Source organism: Danio rerio, chromosome 15 (genome assembly GCF_052040795.2).
Source record: "Danio rerio strain M-AB ecotype USA chromosome 15, GRCz13ab, whole genome shotgun sequence".
NCBI lineage: Eukaryota > Metazoa > Chordata > Actinopteri > Cypriniformes > Danionidae > Danio > Danio rerio.
In genome coordinates this window covers 23,903,668-23,924,824 of record NC_141035.1, presented here as the reverse complement: position 1 = coordinate 23,924,824, position 21,157 = coordinate 23,903,668, and the positions used below count along the sequence as shown (strand labels likewise).

Below are 21,157 nucleotides of genomic sequence, written 5' to 3'. Positions count from 1 at the left end.
ACCCAGCTGGACCTTCATCAAGCCAGGATCGGACACAGCTGGAGCTCATCAAGCGGAGAGACATATAAGCCCAACCTACGCCAGGAGAAGATGAGCTTCATTCCTTCTATGACTCCCTGTGCTAATGCTTGTCTCTCTGTCTCTCCTTAGCGGACTCCAGCTAGTGACGATCCTGCACCCGACTACTCACCGTCCTTCACCTACTTCCCGGAGCACCAGAGCACCTCACCCTAAAGAAGAGCACCTTTTACAGCACATTCACTTTGTAAATAAAGCACCCTCCGGGGACTTGTCTGTAAACTCATCCTGTTGTGCCGCTGTTTTCCCTCTGCCTCGCTACAACATATATATATATATATAACCTGCACTAATAAACCACAGCACAGGGAAAGGCATGTTATTTAAAACACCTGACAATCAAACTCCCAGAGACAGATGCTACACATAACTACCTGACAGAGTCATCAAATCGGTCCAAACACTGACAGAAACAGGCATGGGACGATAACAGTTTTCAAGGTATACCGTGGTTTTGAAAAGTCAAGGTTTTAAAACAGTCAAAATTTTCTGCTGTACCATTCCTAAGGTAGGAGTAAGATTTTATTTACTTTTTTAAAAATACTGTTTTAGGATACAAGTATCTCCAGCAAAAAAGATATTCAAAGATGCGGTTTTAAATTCCAAAAAAACAAACAAAAAAACATGTCTTTTGAAATAAAAGACAGCAGAAGTCAATAATTCATTTGAATTATTTAGCCTGACATGTTTACTCCTCCAAAATATCTTTCTTAATATAATTGTTCTTTATTCAGACATGTAAAGATAATATATTTTAAAGCAGTGATCACAATACCATAAAACCATGAAATTTTTATTCAAGGTTCTCATACTGTCAGAATCTTATACCGGCCCATGCCTACACATAACCCAGGCAGGCTGGAATGCAATGACACAGGATCAACATTCACCCTCAGCTAAAACAATTAGCAATTAGCACCCCATCCCACACAGGGAGGGGGTCACAGAACATACCTCATGACAAGCTACAGCCACTCAGCATTAAATAGGGGGGAGTACTCTGCAATGATTGGTCATTACAGATGTCAACCACAGTCACTTACCTCACACACCCTATCACACATCTAATCTAAAATATTAGTCTTTCAGTGTCTTCAAACACTTTATATCACAAAACAGATTTTGAGGCATCAGATTTCCGAATCTTTTCTGACATTTTGTTGTGAGTAATCAGCAAATTACTGTAACATTCCCACTCACTTTGAGTGGGTGAATGTGCTTTTGGATGTTTTTATCAGTTGTCTGAGCCCACTATTTGTAGACAGTGTCAAAGGTCAGTTGCTGTGTTTTTCAATATACTGTAGATCAAGAGTGGGAGAATGTTTTCAGGAGATCGCATATATGCGCACTGTGTGATTTTATGTTGTTTAACTGAAAATTGCTTGAATGCAAATAAAATGTAATTTTTTTAGATTAAAAGTAAGACCATTTCAGTATTAAGGCAGAAATACTTACAGAACTAAATGATTATTTTATTGCATATAATTGTAAAGCTTTTATTTGTCTTCAATTCAGTTTTTATTTTTATCAAACTTTTTCAAATCAACATATGTGGATTTGCACAAGCTTTTAAACTACTTTGCCTGGTTGAATTATTAATCAAACAATCAATATATATATATATTTAAAGTCCCTCCTTCAGCACAAAAGTCCCTTTATAAGGGACAGTTCATCTCATCTCATGGCCTGGACACTCGTCATCATGGCACTGAACTTCAGCTGTTGTTGGAAAGGGCTCCTCCTGCTCTTTTCCCTCCTCATTTGTGTCAATGGAAAAATGGCAGAGCCGTAAGTTTTTAGCACTTTAATTGAGGAACACCGTTATTTTGCAGTTATGTTTTGTATTATGTATAATAAATGAATTTAAGTTAGATTGCATCTACACGCCAACTAATTCTCTTTAGATTATAAGTAGACTGTTAGGTTAAGGTTGGGGTTAGGGTTAGTTTAAGTTGACATGTACTTGAAAAAGTTCCTTATAGTCAGTTAAATGTCTGTTGAAGGAGTAGTATCAGCAAATATTAAGCAGACAGTCTACTAATACACAAATGGACCATCAAAAAAGTGTTACCAATAAATGTATTATTATTTATAACTTACAGAACAGGCAATTTACAATAATTAAAATGTATCCATTTAGCTTTTTTTCTATGGGTATTTGATATAAGAATTGTTTATTAAAGAATATTTCAATTATAACTTACGTTACAAGTGTCGATTGAACATTTATTTTCACCTAACTTTAATTTACACTATTATATTTTATATTTATATATTTTTTTAAATTATTACAAAATATAACACAAACATTTAATTTTAATTTCCAGTAAGAATTGAATTTCTGATGACATGAGTTTTGGACATCTGGAAAAGAGACCTTTCAGTATACTAGTCACTGTGTCGGACAGCTATCTCTTGCATTTATTTAGCCCCCCTGTGTTGCAATATAAGCCTTTGCGGAGTGAACTATTTACATTAGAACATGAAAATTTAACAATACTGCATGATTATTTCTTTCAACAGATCTTTCATGGTGATATTTCCTGCTGTGATTGAGTCTGGATCTGAGGCCAAATTGTGTGCAAGTCTTCTGAATCCCAATGAAAGCCTCGTCATGAACATTTATCTGGTTCATGGGAACCAGAGCACATTACTGCTGCAGGAGAAAGCTGAGCAAGAGTTTCATCGCTGCTTTAACTTTAAGGTCTTTTACACAACAAAATGTATTAAATACAATTATTAAATGGTACAAATATAATAACTATGTATGTACATTTGCAATGCGTTTTGTTTTTGAGATGTAGAAGTTGTAAATACAGGACTTTATTTCTCATCAGGCTCCTCTAGCTGTAGCAGAATCAGTGCAGATAATGAAGGTTGAACTTCAGGGAGAATCCTTCAAGAGGACTGAGGAGAGAAAAGTCATGTTCAAATCTTACCACCCTTTGACCTTTATCCAGACAGATAAACCCATCTATATTCCTGGACAGACTGGTGAGTTGTGAATGTTTCAAAGAATAATCTAAGCAAAGAGTAAATGAATCTGGTGTCACTGACATCTTACCCTGATCACAGCTGATGTAACATACAATAAGCAAAATGAGCTGAAGTAGCAGTATAGGTCATTAGGGTCAAAAATAAAAATGTTACAAAACCCTGCAGATGGTCAAAGTATGTATTGAGCAGGTCATTGTATTTATAGACTTGTAAACAGAATAGAAAACCAAATAAGTTTGGAAATAGATAAGAACAAGAGTCATTTGCTACATAATTGTTTTGAAAATATAAGAATCCTAGTAAAGCACCACTTGAACGAGAGCACTTTCAACTCCAGTGCATGCAGTAGTTCAAAGTGTTAGAAAGTGTGATAAGAACCAAGGACAGATCCCAAACAGGCACCAAGTCAGGGTGAGAGGGGCAGAACCAGCACCCATTAATAAGTATTTGGAAAGCTGAAGTCAGAGTTCAGAGCAGATGATCCATTATTCATGCAGTTTTGCAAGATCAATAGAACAAAAGACACAGTACATCCAGCTGATTTTTAATGCATTGCTTTACACAATGAAGCAAAACCTTGTCTCAAAGCATATGATTCATGGATGAAGTGGCTTTCTTTTGTGATAAACTCATTGTCTGCCCATTGGTTGGCCCAATTCAGTTTGTCATTCCTCCCTGATTTTCTGATTAACTTTACTGGGGGAAGCCATATTTAATTATCCTTAAATATTTTTACTGGATGAAAGGTATTCTACCTTAATGGGAAACATGTTGATCTTATCATCTACAAAAAGGATTCATTTCAGGATCATTTTGCGTTGTAGCCTGTATTGGACGTGGACTGGTCCACCTCTGAACAGCATGTCCATGCATAGTTTTAAATTTGGACATGTTATGAGTGAAAGAAAGTTAAGCTAAAATGAGTTGTAGAGAGTTTATTTACCATTTTCACTTTAATTTGTTCATGTGCCGCAAGATAATCTGCTGTCCCATAGGGATATATTAGGGTGGGTAATGTTAATCCTGGACGGCCACCACAAAGTTTAGCTTGAAACATGTAAAAAATACCTGCCTGTCTCCTGAAGACCTTGATTAACTTGTTCATATGCATTTGATGGAGATAAACTAATATACAGTACCAGAAATACTAGACCACCAGAATTAAAATTACCTACCCCTGACTTCATACTAAGACCTCACATGACTGGAAAAAGTCTATCGTCCTGACTTTACCAGGCCCTTTTCATCGGGTATTCATGCCTCACTTGAAATTGCTTCTGTGCCTCTATCAGATTTTGTTAGAATGAGTCCACAGTGTCACTAAAGAGACTATAAACACTTAAAGGTGCATCCAAAAACCGTCTGTGACTCCCTCACTTCCATCAGTATCAGTGTTTTATGTATGTTTTTACCAGTAGGAACCTTGTAATTATGATATGACATGAACATAGCTATTGTCCTGGCATGTTTACACTTTAACTGTACTTTTCACTAGTAATAGTGTGCAAAAAGCACATAAAAGAAAAGCTTAAAAAAGATTATAATAAACTTTTTGTCTCCACAGTTAACTTCAGAATTGTTACCCTGGATAAAAACTTTGCACCACTTGATCAGCAGGTCTGATGTGCTTTATCCAATATCTTTATTAGCCTCATTTGCTCATGATTTGTTTCTTGTTGGCTTTGAATCATTTTAGTACTGACAATTATTTAATGACTGTTTATTTTTACAGTATAGTTCAGTCGTGCTTGAGGTAAGACCACAATACCTCCTGTACTGTCATAACAAACAGACATTTTAAATCCTATAACACTGTAGGAGTTAGCAGTTTTTGTGTTTTATGTAACTACTGTTTACATGTATGTACACAACTTTGTGACTAAATGGATTGTGTTTTTGGTAATAAACAGGACAGTCAAGATAACAGGATTGGTCAATGGACAAATGTTTCCTCAACAAGGTGGATTTTGCAGCGTTCATATGAATTAAACCCAGAATGTCGTGAAGGCACATACAAACTGAAGGCTTTTATTGGAGAAAGGATGATCTCACATTATTTTAAGGTGAAAAAATACGGTGAGTCATAAAATGGAATAACTGCGTTTGACAAATTAATACAATATACTATGTTATTTTACTACTAATGACTTTGATTTCTGTCTTCGGATTTCTAGTTTTGCCTAAATTTGAAGTTGCAGTAAAAAAACCAAATAAAGTAAGTGTTGATGAAGAAGAACTATTAATTGAGGTTTGCGCAAAGTAAGTGGTTTATTTCTCTCCTTTACAGTCAAAATTGTGCTAATTTTATTGAATTGTTAAGTGCATTTTCTGGGGTCAGATATCATAGAATATTATTTATTTTACTTAACCCTGAGTTGTATTTCAGTAGCTTGATTTTTTTTTTTACAGATACACTTATGGACAGCCTGTACCTGGTAAATCATGGGTGAAAGTGTGCCGTAATTCTATGCGCCACTTTCATACCAAAGATTTCAATCCATTGTGTTCAGAGGAAACCACTGAAGTATGTTAGCTGAACTGCACTACACAACATTTTTCCTCCTTGTATTTAAACCACACTTAAGTTTATATGTTAAATTTTTTTTATTCATTAAAATCAGATAACAAAGGCAGGCTGTGCCATCCATAACTTCGGCATATCAGTCTTTTTGAACTCCACACTAAAGGAGAGACTAATGAATTCTCTTCATGTTGAGGCAGTGGTTACAGAAGAAGGAACAGGTGAGCTGTTTGGTTTGGTCAGGTCTTTGTTGTCTGAATTTATTAACCTTTTAATTTGTAATCTTTTATTTTGATATAAATTTTTATTTTGCTGTATTTTACTATTACAGAGATCACCATGACAAAATCTGAATCTGTACCTCTTACATATGAAATTGGGAAAGTCACACTTATTGACCTGCCCAAAACATATGAACATGGATCAGTCATAGAAGGAAAAGTAAGTCTGAAATCTATTTGTCTCAGTTTAATGGAATTAATACACTTAGAATTATTTCAGAATTAACTCCTCAACAATCTTATTTTCAACAGATCAAACTTTTCGATTTTAAGGATGCTCCAATTCCAAACAAAGAGGTTTATCTATTAGAGGGTGAAAACTGGTCCTCCAAACTGCTCCTAAATCTCACTACAGACAGTGATGGACTGGCCAGCTTCTCTCTTAATACATCTAGTCTTTCTAAAAAAGACATTTCTCTGATTGTAAGAGTTTGTATTCACCTAGTTTTACTTCATATTCCATGAAGGGTTCAGTAATAACAGTTAACTCATTTCTGATTTTTTTCCAGGCAAGTGTATATCCAGATACCCATTTTCGTGAGTACAAAACACCTTACTTCTCTACAGATAAAAAAACAGTTCAGGTCTTCCAGACCGCCGATCCATACACCCCAATATTAAGTGAACTGATTATGGAGAATATCGAGCAGCCAATAAAGTGTGGCACTGAGATTACAGCCACTGTCAAGTATTATTTTGTTGGAGAGACGGTTGAAGGCTTCAATACTGACATTGTCTATATAGTGAGTACATGTGGACATTCTTAAAGCGATGGCTTATTTATTTATTTTGTTCGCAGCATTAATCGACTGCACTGGTCAGTTTATAACAGTGTTGTCTGTTTGTTTCAGGTCTTGTCCAAAGGAGTGATTGTTCGTCATGGATATGAGAAGCTTGAAGTGAAGTCTTCTTCTAACAGAGTATCAAGTGGCACAGTGTCCTTCAAACTGTCTGTTGGTGCAGATGTGGCTCCTGTAGTGCAAATTCTGGTGTACTGTGTTCTGCCCAGTGAAAATATTGTTGCTGCAAACAAAAGATTAAGCATTGAAAAATGTTTTGGTAATAAGGTATGTGTTGTAGCAGGTTAAAGATAATCTACTTTATACTGTATTTCTGTTTGAGTCCTAAAAAAAATCCTATTTCACTATCGTCACAGGTTTCTCTGCAGTTTTCTCCTGCTAAAGCAGTTCCTGGTGAGAAAAACACTCTCCAGCTCTCAGCTCAGCCTGGTTCACTGTGTGGCCTCAGTGCTGTAGATCAGAGCGTCCTGATCCTGGAGTCAGGCAAACGTCTGGATGCTGACAAGGTGTATATGCTTTAAGATTCAGTATAAAAAAAACTTTGTATCGTAGTAATCTACACTCGAGTGAAAAAAGATTATAATTGAATATGTCTGTTATAATCCATTTTCTGATATTCAGATTTTGGAAAATTAATGAATGAATTAGAAACAGTGTGTAAATGTGGTCTCATTGCAGATCTTCAACCTGCTGCCAGTTCAGTCGGTGTCATATTATCCATACAGTGTTGAAGATGAGCAGCCGTGTCTACATGTGAGACCCCGTCGATCTGTGCTAACAGACAACGTCTATGAAAACTTAAAGGTAACAGGTCGAATCCATGTGTGACAGTACAGATTAGAATCCTAGATTTGGTTTGGGTGAGTGAATACCAAACATACTTTAAGCGCACAAAAAGCCCTCTTGATATTTCAGACGTGATTATTCTGTATTTCAATTCAATTTGACAGATTTTATTTAATTTTGTTTTCACAGAGAGTGGGGCTGAAAATGGCTTCAAATTTGTTTGTGCGAGTCCCTGAGTGTCTGTCATACAGAGGCCTGACTTATCACAGAAAAATAGGTACCTGTACTGCTATTTATGTTCGTGCTGTTTGTTTTTGTTTGTTTTGAAACACACCTATTATTATATACACCATGAATCCAAAAGATACGGAGACCAGGAAGGGACGTGATGGTGAGGAAACAAATTGGTGGAAAAAAAATAATAATTGGTGAAAGAAAAAAAAAAACTGGGTGATAGGAAAACATATTTTAAAGTTTTTTTGCCTTCCCTCGCACAGACGTTTTGCATTATCTTGCAAAACTGTTTCTCCACAAACACTTCCTGTTCACTTCATTCATGTAAACCCTCACATTTTTGCCAAAATTCTCCCATATTTTAAATTTCTATCCCACTATCATCCTATAATTTAGTATTTTCCCATATTTCTGATATATTTTTAATCTTAAAAGCATGCTGAAAGTAATAATAAAATGTCTGCATTCACTTTCTTTACATTAAAGCTGTGCGTCGATCGTCGCCTTTCATATACAACCTCTGAACCAGTGAATGCATGAATAAGCGCTGACTTATAGACGCGCTCCGTACAATAAACTGATCCCAGATCAGCTTCTTTACATGCCATTTACAGAGGAGCAAAAGTGCAGGACACTTTAGGATTCTGTTGTACATTTATACAGACAGACAAATACACTGAATAATATGTAAACATCTCCGTCCTGCATGCTTTATTTTAAACAGCTAATTTTCTCTTAAATAAGGACCAACAGTTTCTAAAGTAATAGAATGCTTTCATTATTGATCTGTGCATTTCTACAGAGACACCTTTGTTATCAAACAAAACAAAACTTGAGATTCGTTTGCTGCTCACTTGTTTGATAACAGAGATGTCACTTTAAATGGCGTGTACAGAAGCTGATCTGGGATCAGTTTATTGTACGGAACACATCTGTCAGTCAGCGCTTGTACATGCATTCACTGGTTCAGAGGTTGCATATGAAAGACGACTGTCGACGCACAGATTTAATGTAAAGAAGTGGGATAGGAACGCAAAACATATTTGCGAGATAATACAAAATCTTTGTAAGGGAACGCAAAAACCTTAGAAATATGTTTTCCTATCACTTTTTTTTTCTCTCACCAATTTTTCCCCCTTCCGGGTCTCTGTAAAAAGATGACAATCGGTCGTGAGTCTAAAACAAGCAAAGAAAAAACTCAGCAGAAACAGGAAACAAGGAACAAGAAACAATCGTCCAATTGTTGTGAGGACACACGCATACATGCAAACAATTGTGTGTCCAGATAATGTTGTTTGCTCCTGTAATGTGTTGACTATTCTGTTTGTATTATCTGCTTACTATTTGCTCTTTTCTTTTGGCATATGTGCCAGTACTGTATAAAAACATGTTTTTTTACTTTTTTATTGTTATTCATTTTTATTAAGTATTTTTTTTGTTATAGTGTATATATACTTTATTCATACACTACAAACTAACACTTAACACTTTTTTTTTTTTTTTTTAGCGAGGACTGGTGTTGTGAACACTGCTCGATCGAGAATGGGGTTTTCAAGACCAGAATCTTCTCTTGTAAATCGAGATTCTCCCACAGTGACGATTCGGACCGTCTTCCCAGAAACATGGATCTGGGACCTTGCTGAAGTGGGGTATGTGAGGCAAAATCAGTGCATTTGTCATCAACTCATGTCTCTCATACATCTCTTCAGGTGCCCAGGACAGTAAATACCTGGGAGCTTTGCAGATTCTGAATGCATTTTTGTTTTGTTTAATGTTTACTGTTCTTTGTCAAACATTCGTTTAGTTTCTCAAAATTATCTCAGGCATGACTAGTCTCGAAAGCACCAATTACCAACATAGTCCCACGGCAATTCATAACTTTTCGATTTAGTGGCTAATTCGTATGAATACCTACGATCTAATTCGTACAATTTAGTGCGATTTGCTCATCCCCCAATGACGGTTAGGTTTAGGGGTGGGGTTGGGTGCCACGCCTCCTTTTTAAAATCATACTCATACTGAACTCGTAAGAATTAGTCACTAAAATTTCACTTTTCTTGTGAGATTAGGCTGCAATTACACCCTTTCACTTGACACACCAAACATAGCTTAGGTCTACAGATTGTGTAAATACAGTGCATTCAGACAGAATTCACTATGCTTAACCTTGTGCCATTCCACAATAAAAAATATATATTTTACTTTTAAAAAATAGAGAAAAACAAAACCTTATATTGATAACGAGGAAAAAAAATGTTGGAGCATTTCAAATTTAAACAGCATTTGCCTTGACACACCAAACATAGGTGATGCAGGAGTTTTGCCTCTAGCAAATTTGACTAAATCAATAGACGAATGCTAACATGGATGGACCTTGTTTTCTCATCTTCCTATAAGATCCTGTTTGGAAGAAGCAATTAAACCTATACTAAACTGACCTGACCTACTGAAAATTTTCAGTAAAGAGTGTATGATTCTCTTGCTGTTTAGTGATTCTCTTGATTGAACTTTTAACATTAAAAGACAATGTCACTTTAACATCCTGTGCACAGACGTACACTGCCAAGAATTTAATTATTTTTGTAATTTGTTTATGCTCAATAAAGGCATCACAACACACATTTAAAATTATTTTTACATGGATATTTTTAGGTATCCATCTTTCACCCCTTCTCAGATCGCACATGCAGAGACCATCTGGCGAACAATATCTCCTTAACTAAGTCTGGCAGTCATCTGTAATTACATGAATTGACATGATTTGGAGGTAAAATAGCAGAGATTGGACTGCTAACTCAAAGACATGGTTTAATTGGTCTTTTCAAAATACTTAGGACTAGCCTAATGGCATTCCCAAAGTTAGATACTGCACACTAGAAATTAAGATGTCGTTTGCAAAAACAGATAACTTCAAAATCACATTTTTTGCAATTGTGTAACCAAATGTTGCTTACTTAAGTGCTGAGTCAGAATCAAACAGGCTTATTGTTATTTTTGCACCACAGAGACTCTGGATCAGCTGAGGTTCCTGTTACAGTTCCTGACACCATCACCACTTGGGAGACGGAGGCCTTCTGTCTTTCCTCCACAGGTCTGGGTTTGGCTCCTCCTGCTCAGCTGACAGTTTTCCAGCCCTTCTTCCTGGAGCTCTCTCTACCTTACTCCATCATCCGTGGGGAGATCTTTGAGCTCAAGGCCACTGTCTTCAACTATCTGTCCAAGTGCATCATGGTGAGATTTTAGACTCAGTCTGATCCAGTCAGAATAAATATTCCACTAATCACATGTGCTTGATTGACAGGTTAAAGTGAGTCCAGCTCCTTCCTCAGACTACACTCTCAAAGCCTCCTCTGATGATCAGTATTCATCCTGTCTCTGTGCTAATGGAAGACAAACCTTTAAATGGATCCTCACTCCTTCTGTTCTTGGTGACTTGTCCAGTCTGAATAATTGTTTCTCAGTGTTTGTGTCTGCTGTATCTTCATGTAACATGTCTTGTGTTGCAGGAGTGATGAATATTACAGTCAGTGCAGAGGCAGAGGCGTCCCAGACTGTGTGTGACAATGAGATTGTGAGTGTGCCAGAGAGAGGACGCATTGACATCGTCACACGAAGTCTGCTTGTACAGGTCAACATAGATCAAATGGCTCTCAGACATAATCGACCAATGATCCTATACTGCTAATGTTATTGTTTTATGCTGCAGGCTGAAGGAACTGAAAAGACAGAGACCAACAGCTGGTTACTGTGTCCAAAGGGTGGGTCTACAGGTTGTGTAGATACAGTGCATCCGGACAGAATTCACTGTGCTTCACTTTGTGCTTATTCCATAATAATAAAAAAAAAAAATTATTTCTAAAAAATCAACAAAAATACCTTATATCGATAACGAGAAAAAAAAACTTTTGTTTAAACATTCATAATTGAGTTTAGGTATTATACAAGTGCATTCTGCTTCCACTGATATTTTTTTTCTGAGATGTTTTTGCAACTTGATTTTAGACACTATTTTACACTTTTGTGTGTTTAAATCAAGATAATTACTAATTGTAATTGTGTTTTTATTGTTAATGATACTTAAGAGATGGTATTAGAATATTTATTTTGAAGTGTTCTCCTGATGACTGATGTGTATCTGTCTCTCTAATTCACAGGTGACAGTCTCTCAGAGGAAATGAACCTGACTCTTCCTAAAGATGTGATAGAGGGATCAGCAAAATCCTCAGTTTCAGTCATTGGTAACATTTACATATAGAAACAGAAATGAGGAGCTTGCGCTTGGATTTCTATAATGTGTTTGGTTTGCAGGAGACATATTGGGTCGTGCACTGCAGAATCTTCATGGATTATTACGGATGCCGTATGGCTGTGGAGAACAAAACATGGCTGTTCTTTCTCCTAATATTTACATTCTGCAGTATCTGGAGAACACAAAGCAGCTCACATCAGCCATCCGAGAGAAAGCCAGCAGCTTCCTTAAGAGCGGTGAGACACATCAGTCATAATAAAAAATGTCTTGGTTACTAACTAAACTGTCGTTTTTCATAGAAGGGATGGAGACGTGTGTCTGGAAAGACACTTTGGGTGTATACAATATGACCAATCACTCTGAAGAGTGAGAAATCAGGCCAATGAATGCAAATGAGTTGGTAGAGCTCGGCTCCACAGGTGCTGGCAATTAATCATTGGTAGAGTATATAGCCAGTGCATGCAGAGCAAGCACTTTCTTTTAGCCACTGAGGAGCCAAAAACTCAGCTGGAGACTCAGTTGCTGTGGAATCAGAGACACCATTAACATTATATGGGAATTATTTAGAAGAATTTGGATTGGCAATGGTAAATGTGCTTTTATCTAGCTAATTGTAGTCTAGGGATTTTTTAAAATACAACAATACATTTGGAAAAATCTACCAGTCCCGGAAGGGGGAGGATGCTGCAGAGGCCACGTGCTACTCAAAAGGGGACTTTATGGCTATATTGACATATGGACTAGCCCCATCATGATGGAGTGCTGAATATGATGAGCTGGTTAGTGGGTAGGGAAGACACAGGTCCACCTGATAAGGGGGAATACACCATGCTTGGATACACATATGGGAACACCACTGTGGATGGCACCGAACCCCAGGATGTGGGTAAACCAAGCAGTCATATCAGACACCGTACTGGGTCAGGCACCTGGCACAGTAAGCATTTTTGATGCCAAGCTTAGTTTCCTCCCGATAAACCAGGGTTACCCATAATCAGGAGACAACCAGCTCCACACAAAGATTTTAAAATCTTGCAATTATATTAGGTGTTACCCTGCCCACAGCTCTATAGATATCTGTGAGGGAGACGCTGTGTGCTAACACTTCTTGTTGAGTGTGCTCTCACAACCAGGGGACATGACCCGCCCTGGCACTGATAGGTGAGGGCAATAGCATCTACTATCCAGTGACCCAACCTCTGTTCTATTCAACCACCATAACAGATAAAGAACTGTTCAGAAGATCTTAAATTCTGCATACATTCCACGAAAAGGTGCAAAGCGTGAACGAGACAGAGTAGTGCAGTGTCTGGGTCTGCCACCTCTATGGTGCTTGCAGGTTCACCGCCTGGTCTCTAAATAGGGTGGTAGGAACCGGAAACATAGCCGGCCTGAATTCCAGGCACGATTCGCTGACCAAAATGCCTCCAGATTCCCGACCCTCTTGATCAATACCAACGTGACCAGCAGTGATGTCTTAATGGAATTTTTACATATACTGAGTCGAGTGGTCCGACTGGATCTCTTTGCAGTCCCACAAGGAATACAGAGAAATCCCATGAGAAGTGGTCATGCGCCTCTGAGTAACCGGATGATTAGAATATGCTTCCCGAGCGTGCTTCCATCCACCAAATCACAGTGAGTGGAGATGGCTGCCACGTAAACCTTCAGTGTGGAGTATGACAGCCTATGCTACAACTTATCCTGAAGGAAGGATAACACAATGCTAATCAGGCAAGTTCAACACCACTCACCAAATAGACTCCACTTCAGGGCATAGACATGCATCGTAGAAGGTGCTCTAGCCTGAGTGATGGTGCTAACCACTTATGCCAATAAGTCACCTAAGTCTTTCACGCTCTGTCTATGGACCACACGTGGAGGTACCAGAGATTTGGGCGCGAGTGCCAGGGGGTTCCTCGTCCCTGGAAGAGGAGGTCCTCTCTCAGGGGAACACACCAGAAAGGGGCCGTTGCGAGGAGTGTGAGTTCGAAAACCCTGGTCCAGTTAGGCTAGAGTGGCGCAACTAACAAAACCTGCTCCTCATCCTCTCTGACCTAGCACAGTGTCTGTGCGAATATGCTCACTGGGGGAAACGCATATTTGCGCATACCCAGAGGCCATCTGTGAGCCAGAACATCCATGCCGAGGGGGGTCTTGGTCAGGGAATAAAACAACTGGCATTTTCGGGAGAAGCAAACAGATCACCCTGAGCTTCCCTGAAGCGCTCCCATATCAGCTGGACCATGCCGGGCTGAAGTTTCCATTCTCCTTGGAATGCTAGCTGTCTTAAGAGCACATTGACTGCACATTGCATGCTACACATGGCCCCCCAGCCCATGCTCGAGACATCTGTCGATAAGAGAAACATGCCTGGTCACTTGTTCTAAGGGCACCCCCGCCTGTAGAAAGACAAGAACCATCCAGGGACTGAGGGTGCAGCAACACAGCAGAGGGATGGTTACCCAGTGCACGTCCGTGCACCATGCCTGTCTGTGAACCTGATTGTAAACCCAGCGCTAAAGTGGTCTCATATGATCTTTTGACCTGGGCCCCAACTGGCTGAGGTGCCGGTACACTCTGTCTCTGCAAAATCAATTGATCTCAGGACGAAGCTAGAATATGCCAATCATCAAGATAGTTGAGAATGCGAGAGCCGAAGAGGCACTGGGGCACCCTCCGGCGAGCTTGGTGAAATCCCATGCAGACAGGGTCCATTCACACACACACACATAACTTACCTCTACTCCATCGGCCGATCTTCAGGGTGCACACTGGAGATTGCATTGTATTGGGAACACATACACACAAACACATTACATCCCCATTATTCCTTGCATATTTCGACACACCATACACCACACCACATCATTTATCTTACCTATGTGTCAATTTGTGTTGGTGTTTGTTGTATCTGTCCTCTGGTTTTGCGCCATGATGGCTACGGGAGGCAAATGGGGCCAAAAAATTATGCACAACCTTTTATGCACAGTCGGGTGTTGGCCAGGCAGGAGAAACGATATGTTTTCTGTGAGGAGGTGAAGAGACTGTGGGGAAAGATAAAAAAGGAGCATAAAGACCTGTGAAAATGTACCTACGCTTGATGCATTTTATGTGATGTAATATACAAATAAAGTGTGTATATAGAGACAGAAGGAAACTTACCTGCATGATCTTGTATGTATATACATAACATATACTCAACTGCCAAACGGTTGAAGCCGTGTGAGTAGTGGTGTAACGGTTGGTAGAAGTATTGAGAGTCTAAATAGCGAATTTTTTGTACATATTTATTTTGTTACTTTATAGTCTTTATTTCTTGCTTAGTTGGTTGTTTATTTTTATATATATTTTGTATACTTCATTTTTGGGATTTTCGAATTGGACACTTTGCACTGTAAAAAAAAACGGACCTTTTCACAATAGTGTTACATCAGCTAAGCCATCTTTTTTTTTTCTTTCTTCACACGTTACCCATAACAACGCCTCTGTGTGACAGACACATTGGAGTATGTGCTTCCCTGTTTTGCATCCTGAATGGCATCTTGTGTAAATAGCCGTTCAGTTTGCGCAGATCTAGGATTGGTCTTAACCCACTGCTCTTTTTGGGCATGATGAAGTACTGGCTGTAAAACCCACTGTTAATCTCAGTTGGAGGGTTAAATACCTATTGCAACCTTCGCCAGGAGGACAGCAATCTCCTCTCGACAGGGGCTGATACGGGGCTGAGCTTCATAAAATACACGCTAGTGAAGGCCGTGAGGCAAACTGAATTGCATAATCAAGTCTGATCGTCTGCATGAGTCACCACCATGAGCTGGGTAGTGTTAACCTGGCTGGCAGAGCTTGTGCTAATAGTGTCATGGGAACAATCATTGATGTGCCAGCAGAGGGGCAGCTCGGGAATGGAGTGCTTACCCCCGGAAGTGCTCCCCTTGCACCCTCAGAGCTAGTGGCAAGGTGAATGGGCCTGCAGGGGGAGCAGTTTGATTTATGACCACTTCTATCGCCTTTGACTGCTCTTTCACCATCGAGAACTCCAGGGTAAAGTCTCCGATGGTGTTGCTAAATAGGCCGCCCTGGAAATAGGCAAGTTAAGAATGCGAGCTTTGTCAACATCATGCATATCAGCCAGGTTCAGCCAGAGGTGGCATTTCTGGACCTGTAATGTGGTCATCATCTTCCCCAGGGCACGAGCAGCTGACTTGGTGGTCATTAGAGCATAGTTAGTCACTGTGAGGAGCTCATGCATTAGGCCCAGGAAGGAACCACCCTTGTGCAGTTCAGCCAACTTCTGCACTTGTCAGCACTGATAGGTGGCCATATCGTACAAGGCGGATGCGGCCTGGACAGGATTGGACGAGAATCCAAAGATTGTCCGCGATAGGGCACTCCACTTGTGGAATTGCTTTGTAACCCCTGATGGCTCTGTCATCAAGTATGGTGAGGACGGAGGCTAATGAGGATCAGGCAGAGAATGGTGACTTCCATGCCTGCGTGAGCTCACTGTGCACCTCTGAAAAGAATGGGAGGGGGGCCTGGAAGGTTTGACCTTTCTCTTGGTCCCTATGTAGCACCCGTCTAATCGGTCCGGAGGTCGAGCTAGGGGGACAAGCAATCTCGATCCTGACCTCCAAAGCAGCCCGGGTCATCAGTTGCACAACAGTCATGCCCTCACTGCTTGGGAAAACAGCTTGGCAGAAGTCTCTTCAGCCTCATGTAAGGGTCTTAAGTAAAAAAGATTAAAAAGTGCTTGCATTGTGTGTGTTGGCTATATACTCTACTAATGATTAATTGGCGGCACTTGCGAATCCAAGCTCTGCCACCTCATTGGCATTCATCGGGCCATTTACCTACTCGGATCTTACTTGATTGGTCGTATAGCTTACTCTCAAAGTATCTTTCCAGACACATTTCAGAGTTGCCTCTGAAGGGGAACTACTGAGACTGTTTGCTGAAAAATTTATTTATTATTAATGTCAGACACAAACTGTTGAAGCATTAACCATTATGTCACTTAACAGGATACCAGAGACAACTGAACTACAAGCATTTTGATGGGGCTTACAGCACATTTGGTTATGGTGATGGGAATACGTGGTATATATATTTTCACTCTTTTGTTAAAAAGAAATAATGTCAAGGAGTTATTCTTAATAGTTTAAACTTTAACACAACCAGGTTGACTGCCTTTGTCCTGAAGTCTTTTGGCAAAGCTCAAAAATACACATTTATTGATCCACAAATTATTCAGAGTGCAAAGGATTGGTTAATAAGCAGACGGAATTCAGACGGCTGTTTTATCCAACAGGGAAGACTGTTTAACAACAGAATGAAGGTCTGTCTGTCTATCTATCTATCTATCTATCTATCTATCTATCTATCTATCTATCTATCTATCTATCTATCTATCTATCTATCTATCTATCACTATAGCAATATCTAGAAAGAAATCTAGTAACTAGGAAACTTAGCTTTTACTTTTAAACTTTTCTCTTTCAAACATTTAGGATTTGTCAAGCCAAGATAAATGTCTGTCTAAATTAACATAAATGTATTGTGTTGCCTTACCCCAAATTCTCCTCTATCATAGGGTGGAGTGAATAATAATGTGACCATGACGGCCTACATTACTGCATCACTGCTTGAACTGGAAACTCCAGTCACAGTAAGTTCATCATCAGGAAACTCAGTATAAACTCTTAGTAAAATGATACTCGCAGCATCTGTTTGTCTGTTTGTGTTTCAGGATCCTGTCATCACTAAAGGTTTGTCATGCTTGAGGTCTGTCATCGAGGATGTCAAAAACACTTACACCACTGCTCTGCTGGCCTACACTTTCAGTCTGGCCAGAGACACCAACACTCGACAGCAGCTTTTCAACAAACTGGAGGATCTTGCTATTTCAGATGGTAAGAGATTGCTTTCTGATGACTTTCTGCACTGCACTGTTGCTTTTGTCCTGCTGGTTGAGTTTGTCTTTTGTGTCCTAAAGGTCCTCTTGTCCACTGGTCTCAGTCTGCATCTGCTGATGACTCTGCTTCTCTGGATGTGGAGATCAGCTCATATGTGCTGCTAGCTGTTCTCACTGCAGATTCACTCACTACAGCTGATCTGGGCTTTGCTAACAGGATTGTCAGCTGGCTTGTGAAGCAGCAAAATGCCTATGGAGGATTCTCCTCCACACAGGTTCCTCAAATCAGACACATTATTGCTGAATGGCTAAAATTGTCACATGATTGAACTTATTTCTTTCCCAGGACACAGTGGTGGCTCTTCAGGCTCTGTCTTTGTACGCCACCAAAGTGTTCAGCTCTGACGGCTCCAGCACAGTGACTGTACAGTCAGCAGGAGACTCTCACCACTTTGATGTCAATCAGGACAACAAGTTACTGTACCAGGAGAAGCAGCTGGCCAATGTGCCGGGCAAATACAGCATTGAAGTCAAGGGTTCAGCCTGTGTGTCTGTGCAGGTCTGTAGTTTCAGCTTTGTTCACTCACTTTTTTTTTTTTGCCATTTTGTGGTTATTCTACTTTGAGATGCTTTGATGATGGTTAAGAATGTGTTTGTTTTGACTCTCTCAGATGGCTCAGTTCTACAACATTCTCACTCCTACTGAAGCTAAAACATTAAGTATTGATGCTGAGGTTGAGGGAGATTGCAAGAAAACCTTTGGAAAAAGTCTATTGTTAAATTTCACTGTGACGTAAGAAGTGTAACTTTACACTATAAAACCTGATTATGGTTGTGGCTTTAGTTTATTCATCATTAACTCTGATGATTCTTGTGTTTGTGTTTTACAGATATGATGGTCCACAGGCCAAAACTAACATGGTTATTGTGGACATTAAACTCTTATCAGGATTCACAGCTGATACGTCAATGGTGTGTTTGACTGTTAAGGGATTTATTCGATGTATTGATTTACTGTGAACCGAGGCGTAGCGCAAAAAGGCAGAGGATGGTGGTGGGGGTGTGTCATGGTTCGGGAAGGATGAGGGAGCAAGGACTTAAATGCAACATAAGATGGCTTTTATTTATTAAAAACAAAACAAAAAGTCAACAAAAACCACCCTGATGGGGACCAACATAACTATAACACAAAAGGGTAAACAAACTTGGCTGGGCTGGCAAGACAGGACTGGAGCAGGAACACAGGGGAGTGTAGAAAACAAACAGGCACAGGACAGCAGACATGAGGAGACTTTAAGCAGAAGTAAATGAACACACAAACAGATGAACATAATTAACTAATGATGGGTTAACAAGGAGGCTGGGACTAGACAATAGACAGGAGAGCACATGACACAAAGAGCCAACACAAGCCATGTGCTCACATAAAACAACGAGAACATGCAGCCAATTAGATTACTCATTAACCGCATGTTCATGTGACAACACAAGCACGTGCATGTAAACATGCTCCACATGCTAAACACAGCAACAGAAGACTGAACGTGGGACATGAGTACACGATGAATGAAAACACTCACCATGTACTCACACAAGCAGCGTGCATGCTTCACCCCTGCGCCGACCAAAACCGAAACCAACGAGACTGAGACGCTGGGAATGAAACGTCACTGCAGACAGACGAATGGGAACACCCGGACGAGATCGTGAAATCGCAAACACGTCCAGACCTCACGCGCCCGCATCAAGCAAATACGTGCACGGTCTAGGCGCGCTCACAAATATCGCTTATAGAGAAACACTCACAATGACAAAAGCGGTGCCCGACCTGAAAAAACTCAAGTCGAGCACAACACAAGACATGACAGGACTAGTGTCTGGACTCTGCCACTAAAACAAGAATTAACAAGACCACAATGGCAGCACCCTGACAGGGGGGGCTGTTGCGACAACCTTGATCACGCAGGGCCCCCATCCGCTACGCCACAGACTGTGACAATCTTTTGTTGGGAATGTAACATAATAAATGTATTTATTAATCTTTTGCTTTTTTTTTTTTTTTTACAAAACACAGCTTAAAACTCAACAGCAGTCATATGCCTCGCCTGTGGAGCGGATTGATTCCAAAGATGATCATGTCCTTGTGTATCTGAAAGAGGTGAAAGATTTTATTTTTAACAGTTATATTTTTATTCATAATGATTCATATAAATTTATAAATCTTTTTATCCTCTTGAAGGTTCCTAAAGCAGACCCAGTGAATCTCCAGATTGGACTGAATCAGATTATTCAAGTGAAGAATCTTAAACCAGCTGTTATTAAAGTGTATGATTACTACCAGACAAGTAAGATTTTATGAGTCATTTTGGTTTTTATTACATTATCTAGAAGTATCAGCTAATATTAAACTAATTTCTCTGTATCAACATTTCCCCTAGGTGATCAGTCAGAGATGGAGTACTCATCCCACTGTGAATGAAGAGTCACACTTTACTTCTGCAGCTTGAATAAAGATGTTAAATACTCACTAAATGTTAAATGTTACATTAGAAGTATTTATTCTTTATCCAATGCAAAACAATTTATTGTAAATAAATACATATAATAAAAGAGTTCCTTTAAACCTTTTATTTGTGTTTATATAATATGGCAAAGGTCATGAGGTCCTTGACTAAGGTCAAATCGAGAAGTAAAAATGAATGCCATAACGAAAAAGAGGAAGAAAGATAGAGTTAATAGCAGTGTTATACTATTAACATCTACTTCCATCTTCTGCTTAAAATAATAAAAACATAAAACCTGGGACACTGAATGTCTGTTCAGAACGGTATCAGAGAGATCAGATCAGAGTTTCGGTATGGTTGGCACAGCCTGTTTTACTTATCTAGTAGAAATGGAAAAGCAAGGAACATAAACTATTGTAGAAGTATTGTAAAAATACAACTTTTAAATAAAAAGCAGGTTTGGTACAAACAGTGAAACCGACAAACCTCTGTGCTTTCTTTTACACACAGTGGACTGTGAGTGTCAAGAGTTTTTCGGCACACTTTCACAGATGATTTACCAAGTACAGGCTTCCCGTAAGTGTATCTATTGAAAATGTTAAAGAAAATTGGACATGGTTAAAATCAACAAAATTGTTGCTTTTAAAATGCTACTTACTTTCCGCAAACCTCAATGACCATGAACTCATCATCTATGCTCACAGGATTTGGTGAAATCACAAAAACTCCAAACTTAGGCAAAACTGCAAATCAGATGACAGAAATTTGGAGTTTCCCATTTGCATAAAAATAA

The 21,157-nt window shown here is 39.3% G+C and overlaps 2 protein-coding genes across 7 annotated transcripts in view; one reads left to right on the top strand and one right to left on the bottom strand.

The window, feature by feature from the left end:
* Positions 1 to 21,157, bottom strand: part of LOC101886227 (ovostatin) — a 370,063-nt gene that overhangs the window by 331,592 nt on the left and 17,314 nt on the right. Inside the window, exons 7-9 of one of the 5 annotated variants that reach the window (XM_087284108.1) lie at positions 21,023 to 21,107; positions 20,851 to 20,950; positions 18,958 to 20,744 (exon numbers count right to left, since the gene is read on the bottom strand). The exons of 1 other annotated variant lie outside the window; for it this stretch is intronic. In XM_087284108.1, coding sequence (XP_087140234.1) covers positions 20,700 to 20,744; positions 20,851 to 20,950; positions 21,023 to 21,107 — 230 coding nt within the window. In that variant the 3' untranslated portion in view covers positions 18,958 to 20,699. Of the gene's footprint in view, positions 1 to 18,957; positions 20,951 to 21,022; positions 21,108 to 21,157 lie in introns of those variants that run through there. 3 more of the 5 variants (XR_015509357.1, XM_087284107.1, XM_087284109.1) reach the window with 3 other exon arrangements.
* Positions 1,760 to 20,488, top strand: a2m2f (alpha-2-macroglobulin 2, member f). 2 transcript variants are annotated; one of them, XM_087284030.1, is made up of 34 exons: positions 1,760 to 1,866; positions 2,602 to 2,782; positions 2,916 to 3,072; positions 4,640 to 4,692; positions 4,808 to 4,828; positions 4,986 to 5,151; positions 5,250 to 5,334; positions 5,485 to 5,599; positions 5,697 to 5,817; positions 5,928 to 6,037; positions 6,130 to 6,300; positions 6,387 to 6,620; positions 6,729 to 6,944; positions 7,034 to 7,183; positions 7,356 to 7,481; positions 7,653 to 7,740; positions 9,205 to 9,346; positions 10,703 to 10,928; positions 10,999 to 11,125; positions 11,204 to 11,325; positions 11,404 to 11,455; positions 11,852 to 11,935; positions 12,006 to 12,182; positions 16,971 to 17,046; positions 17,128 to 17,284; positions 17,540 to 17,614; positions 17,696 to 17,858; positions 17,942 to 18,135; positions 18,207 to 18,419; positions 18,532 to 18,653; positions 18,751 to 18,832; positions 19,935 to 20,018; positions 20,100 to 20,205; positions 20,299 to 20,488. In XM_087284030.1, exons 1-34 carry the CDS (start codon positions 1,760 to 1,762, stop codon positions 20,337 to 20,339), a joined length of 4,344 nt encoding a protein of 1,447 aa, XP_087140156.1. In that variant the 3' UTR covers positions 20,340 to 20,488. The 2 variants fall into 2 exon arrangements, with proteins under 2 accessions (XP_087140156.1, XP_087140157.1); XM_087284031.1 differs by lacking the exon at positions 4,808 to 4,828 and having other exon boundaries at positions 4,640 to 4,699.